At 38.9% G+C, this 6771-nt stretch overlaps 1 protein-coding gene across 1 annotated transcript; it reads left to right on the plus strand.

Annotated features, from left to right (window-relative positions):
* Positions 1-4968: 4968 nt before the first annotated feature.
* Positions 4969-6252, plus strand: LOC128261933 (uncharacterized). The gene is made up of 2 exons (XM_052995892.1): positions 4969-6169; positions 6222-6252. Exon 1 carries the CDS (start codon positions 5051-5053, stop codon positions 6095-6097), a length of 1047 nt encoding a protein of 348 aa, XP_052851852.1. The 5' UTR covers positions 4969-5050; the 3' UTR covers positions 6098-6169; positions 6222-6252.
* The last annotated feature ends 519 nt before the right edge of the window (positions 6253-6771 follow it).

Raw genomic sequence — 6771 nt, forward strand, 5'->3', positions numbered from 1 at the left:
TTTGGGATGCTGTTTCTGTTAGTTTGTGGCCTTGTAGCCAATGTTAATGTCCATCAATGTTAGGCTAACAGAGTGGAGACTTTTAAACAGTAGAGGCAGGAAGTTGTAACATGAAATGTTAAATCTTGTATAATGCTTTTATTTCACAGACAATAGATGAAATGCTGAACGAGTTCTAACTATTAGCTTAGTAATTTAAAACTTAGAATCTCTAAATTGGTTAGCACGAGTAAGTGGATAAATGGGTTAAACAAAGTAAAAGGATTTTTTTTGTATGCTGAAGTAGGTACGTTGAACATATGTTGTTTTCAACAGAAATTTTCAAATAAAATTTGTAAAATAAAGAATAAATGTTTTTAAGCAACTTTTTGGTTTTACATTTAGGTGAGGTTTTTTAGGCCAACTAACGAGAATGCCCCTTAAGCCCAATCTGTAACTGCTTAGTGCTGCATTAACCCGCGCCGGCCTTGTGCACCGGAGTAGACAATTGAAAACTACATTTGCCACCCAATCCTGGCGATGTGGCGGCCAAATCCTATTAGCCACATGCCAGTCCTTGTCGTTCTTGGCCGCTTTTTGGCCGCCAGACTTGGCGCAATGCATCCTGCAGCTTAAGCCGCAGCTGCAGTTGCAACGAAGCTCGAAAAGAAATAGAATTTCGCCGGCAAGCCGCTTAGTTTCTTATCGATTTCATTTGTTGTGCCTGAAAAGGGCTGGTTGCGGGGCTTTTGGGGGGAACAAATGGCAAATGGCTGCAGTTATCAGTCACTCGCAGAGTTGCAGCTGCTGCTGCTCTTGGCTAGGCCAAATCGGGGTTATCTCATCCTTATCGCGATTCTGCAGCTGAAGTCTCTGCGGCTGACAGCCGGGGTGATGTTAATGTTGTGCTGTGGTTTGTTGTACTCCTGTCATCCTGATAAAACACACTGCCATTGTTGCACACACTGTAGAAAAATCAAAAGTTTTTCTTTTCATTACATTAATTAATTTTGAGATAAACTAACAGAACAATTTAATTTTTAATTTTAAATCTGTCATGAGTTTTTGATGTATACGGTATTCGAATAATGTTTTCAAAATAGTCTAATCCTAAGAGTTTTCAAAAATGTGTCCTAAAAACATACGGCTCATAAAACTGACATAAAATTTGTAAATAAGTTTCACCGTATAGTTGCACTTATTTAAACAGAAACAGGATCGATCTCCTTCTTCAGTGTAACAAAATTTGTCACTCATTTTGCTGTCAGAAAATAAATGGGCTACGTACCACCCCATAATGCACTCCATTTCCACTTAATGGGTTGCAAGTTGATGGTTAAATGAAATTGTGTTAAAAATAAATTCGACTCAAATCAATTCAAATGCATTTTCCACTCTTCTCGGCAGGCAATAATTAATTTTTGTAAATGGACGTCACAGCCGTTGGTAGCTTGTTAAAAATCAATAAAGCTTATGGGCTTAATGAGCTCAATGAGCGTGCTAGGTGGAGTGCCACGCCTCTCGCCGTCCGGCCGAATTAAGCTGATTTAATATTCAAGTATTTATCGAATATATTTCGCACACTTTGCCGCCAACTTCCATCGCCATAAACTGAACTGAAAATTTTCGAACATATTTATTTAATTTCAGGCATATAGTCGCCTGTTCTCTACGGGGATTTGTGCTAGGTCACGAGGCGAGCTCGTAAACTATATGGAATTTGGCACAATCCGATTATAGGTTTGACTCTAGGGGAAAAAATAGTTATAGTTTCAGTCGTGGAACTGCAAATTTCTCCGATTAATCACTTTGTTGTATGAATAAGTATGTTGAGCAAGTATGTATCGATATGAATATAAAGTTATAAACAATAAGTAAGACCATTGAATTTTAGCTACTTACCTGCTTTTTATTTTTTTTAGCCATTAAAAAGGGTTTTTTTTTTTAATAGTTTGTGTGAGACCCTCGGATATTTGCAAAATTGATTAAAATGTGGATCGAAAAGCCAAGGCAATGAGAAATGTATGACCACAGCGATTTCCCTTCGGTCAAAGGCCCTTCTCGTATTTTGCCGTTGTTGTCGCCGGCGACACTCTTGCGGTAAAGTTTTTATGTTGGCTTTTTTCTGGCACTAGCTGCATATCCGTAGATGGCACGTGAGTTTTCCATACGAGGCGCATGACCAAGGCACTAATGGCACTCGCACACACTCGCACACTTGTCACGTGTTTGGACTACAACAAATATGCTAAAAATGTTATGCCAAAAGCTATACAGGCGATGGCGATGGAAAAAGGGAGCAGGGCATTTGGATTTTGCATTTTACAGCACCCGAAGGGAGTGCAGCTGCTAAACTTGGCGCCGTTTGTTGCCATTTGCGAAAATGTGCGCGAGTATTTTAAAAATGCATTCCCCCACCTTGTGTCAGCCGAATAGAACCCGTTTTATCCAGCACCAACCATCACGTTCTAGCCAAGTTAAGCAAGCTGAGGCAGCAAAGCTTATGGCCATATGATACTAAGCTGAAAGTACCACTAAACGCAAAGAGCAAATGGGATTTTTCTAAAAATATATATTTTGATCATGCAAGTCTATTGTTCAGTATTAATTGGAGCATTAGAAAAATATGAGAGCCCGCTTTGAATGGTATTTGAAATTCACAAATGAGATTACCTGCATATAACACAAAAAATATTTTATGACATCGACATAATATATATTTTCTTTAAAATGTTTTAAATGAAAACAATAAAAAATTGTTTGTTTTTGGTAGAATGAATTTTTATATACATAGTTTTTTAACAATGTTCTGTTCTTGAAAAAAGATTGTACTTAAATAACAGACTTGTGTAAGGTTAAAGGGATATTAAAAATGTTCAGCAGGATTATTTAGCAAAGAATTAGCTGTCCAGAAAAAGAAAGTTTTTTTCCAAATTGTCATCACGTTACTATTTTTCATTATTTGGGTTTGTTGAAAAATTTTTTTTAATATATTATTTATTAAGGAATAACCATCTGAGCTTAAACCAATCTCTTGCCACTGATTCTTCTTATTTTCGAGCCGTGTCATGCATGCTTAAGGGTCGGGTCTGCTGTAGAAGCATGTGGTGTCATCTCGGTTCCCAGCGGGTCAATGGAGTTGCAGCAGACGTGTTGTGTAGGTGGTCCCAACATGACCAAGAACTGCCCACTTTCGTCTCCGCTGCATGAAACTCCAAACATGATCAGGCGAAATTTACATAGAGCCAAAGTTTGGCGGATCTGCGGTGCGGGTGGCTAAAAAGTTCTTGGCTCTTGATTTTTCATGAACTGCCGTCGTCTGGTGCTCGGCGGCTCATTATACAGATGAGGGGGGTTCCTTTTGGGCACTTGGCAAGACGCTCGCCACATTCCAAGGCAAATACTCGTAAATAAGCAGCCGCTGTGGCAACAATAATGCCACTATTGTCGCTGCGCCCCGAAGTATGCAGCAAAATGCGAAAAGCGAGAAGGAGCCGCGGCAAGTTTATTAAAAATCTGAGTTTTCCTCGCCTTCCACCCCCGGGCCCTGGTGTATTATTATTGTTTTTTTTTTTTTTGGCATTTCTTGCGCCTGTTTTATTTCGTTCCTGCTGTTTTTGTTCGCTTATTTTTCTTTGCTTTGTGATGTTTTTTGAAGTCGGTTTGTTTTTATACACTCATACCGAATATAATTAATTCTTATTTTATATTTATACATATAATGCAATAAAATAAGGCGTTAATACGTCAAAAGTGGTGTGATAATATCCAATTTGGTCCAAATCTTAAATACAAAATATATGTACTTTTTTTTTATTAATTAGGTATATTTGAGTTTTAGAAGAGAATATATACAATCAAAATGTTTGGGAAAATATGCGTAACTTAGTATTCCTCTTTATTTCCGTTTATTATAGAATTCATTATCTAATATGATAATTGCTAAGAATTAACTGATTTATTCACTAAAAAACTGTGAGCAAACTAATTTTAAACTTTTAAGTTTAAAAATGTAATCTATAAAGTTTGCCAAATTGATTGAAAGAGTAGCCCGAAATTCGGTGGCGAACGCAATTTATATATTTTTTTTTGTTTATTTTTTTACTGAACCACTTGGCCCGGCTAGCGCTACATGCACTTGAGTTTCATTTGCTTGTTCTCCAGAATGGCCCCCTCCCCGCCCCACAACTTCACTTCACTTCACCTCACCTCACCCAACCCGCCCGACCGCCGACCTTTCCGCCCTCTCGCAATGTCAGAGAGTGCATTAAAAATTGTAGTGGCCCCAAAAGTTTTATGTACATTGCCAGAAAAAGGGGGACAGAGGGAGCCAGCGAGCGCCAAAAGAAAACCACAACAAAATGAAGTCGAAATGTTGCTGCCTGCTGTTGTTTTGCCTGTTGTTCTTGCTTTTGCCTTGTTCTGGGCCATTATTATTGCCCATGATGTCGTTGTTGTTTCTGCTGCTGCTGCTTCTGCGGTGCAGTTCACTTTGTTAAATTATGTGCAGCATTTGCGGGTACACTTTCTAGACGCGCCGAATCGACTGACCTTTGTTTCCCACCCAACCCAACACAACACCATCCCATTTCTCTAGGCTTTTGGTGGGCGGCACAAAAACATTAATTATTATTCGCATAAAATACTGGGTTTCAAGGAATACTATTTATAGTGATTACCATTTATGCATATTCAGAAATGGGAATTGCTTGAGCTTGCGATTACATTTCAGATATTTGTAAAAGTTTAAACAAGATAATTTTAGTTTTTAAAAGCTTAAAAATAATAAATTATTTAAGGTTTTTAGAACTTAGCTGACTTTATGCATGACAATTAAACTTAATAAACATAATTTGCCGTTCTGCGAAATAAACTCTGAATATTCCATTGATTTATTTTTTCACGAACAAATGTTTTTTAGATAACTAAACCAAGAATAAATATATATGTTTAAGTAACCCATTACTTAAATTTCTCCCATCTTCTCAACCAGGGGTTCCACCTCAAAGTTTGATGCCTACCCAATCGATGAGGTTATAATTCGGTCTAGCATCTGGATAGAATCGATCCGATGAGCAAGGAATCCAGCTCCAGGCGGTGGCCACGCTTAACCAAGGCTCGTGGAGGAGGCGCTCCTAGGAAGATAGCTTCTTCTGAGCCACCGAAGTTTGAAGCCAAGGCTTTGGTTAGGACCCCGAATAAGAACTCCATTATTCCGCCAGATCATAACTCCAACCAATTTTTGAAAAAGCGTTCAGCAAGGATCTCAGACAAGACCTCAGCAAAAGGTATTGAATTGCAAGAGACGGATAAGGAGCAAAACAAAGTTAAGGACCAAGGTCAGATCCTAGATCATGGTCGAGGAGAAGGTAAAGGACAAGAGGTCACGGTGGCGAACCCAAACCGCATTGAACCACACCGCCATCCCGGCGTCTATTTGTCACGCAATCGTTTCGATGCCATACAACTGCTCACCCGGAATACAAGCTCCAGTATGGATGATTACGGTGAGCACAGGATTGTTTCCGATTTCCGGGGCAAACGCTGTGAATTCCGGGCCTGGTCGCCCTTTCAATCCAAATTGGCAGCCGGAATTATGGGAGGTGCATCCGAATTGCACCTAAGAAGTGGCTCAAAAGTGCTTTATTTGGGCGCCGGTTTCGGACGATCAGTGTCGCACATTTCGGATATTGTCGGTGAATCCGGAGTGGTCTATGCCGTGGAGCGGGGTCCCTGGGCTGGTCGTCAGCTGGCGGCTCTTGCCAGTCGGCGTCCGAATATCGTACCTGTAATCGAGGATGCCATACTGCCGTACAAGTACCGTCTTCAGGTCGCCGCCAGCATTGACATTATTTTCTCCGATCTGCCGCATTCCGATCAAGTTCGAGCGCTGATAATAAACGCCAGGCATTTTCTCATTCCTGGCGGTCACTTTTTGGCCTATTTACACGCGGATAGTTACAATGGTGGAGTGCCCAGCAAGGAAGCCTTTACCGCCGAGTGGAAGCTTTTAAAGGAGCAGCACCTGGAACCAGTCGAACAAATTGCACTGGACCCTTACAAGCCTGGATACGTACTTCTTGTGGGCGTTTCCACGAGGAAGGCTGTGTCTTCTTAGATGGCTTTATATATAAGGTTCTTAACAGAAAAAAAATAACATCACCCTTAGGTCTTTTTAATCATGTTAATGGTAAGCTAAAAGCATGTTTTGAGCTACCAAATTATAAAAAGCTTAATATTAGGGCGAGAAAACAGGCATTAATTGGTGCAACTCAAAAATTACCACATAGTTTAACATTTTAGCGATAGAATCAAGTTAAATAAAGGAATTTCCTAATTACTACGGTTAAGCCATGAATTTCTTTAATTGATACATTATTTATTGAAAAAAATCTAGAATAGATTAAATAAAACTGACTCCTGATTTTTTTGATTTGCGTGACACAGTCTCAGGAAGGTAAAATATGATTAGTGTTTAAACAATCGTTAAATACTTATTATGCAAATCACTTAAATAAAATTAAATATGCTTCTTAAAACTTTGAGTATTTTTATTGTACTACTATTTTACATTTGTCTGTTGACGATTTTTTTGTGAAGACAACATTTTGAGGTTTGAGCTTTTAAATAAAGGCATTAATATCGCTGATCATTTTTGTTCTAAAAAATCGTCTGATTTTATTTTGTATAGGCATATTAAGAGAACATTATCGTTTATTTAGCAATTTGTGATTCTAAAATAATAGCATTCAGTGCACGAAATTAAATAAGTCTGATGATGTTGTTGCCTCA

Source organism: Drosophila gunungcola, chromosome 3R (genome assembly GCF_025200985.1).
Source record: "Drosophila gunungcola strain Sukarami chromosome 3R, Dgunungcola_SK_2, whole genome shotgun sequence".
Lineage (NCBI taxonomy): Eukaryota > Metazoa > Arthropoda > Insecta > Diptera > Drosophilidae > Drosophila > Drosophila gunungcola.

Coding starts and splice junctions, on each gene's coding strand:
- LOC128261933 (XM_052995892.1), top strand. CDS start 5,051: ATGAGCAAGGAATCCAGCTCCAGGCGGTGGCCACGCTTAACCAAGGCT.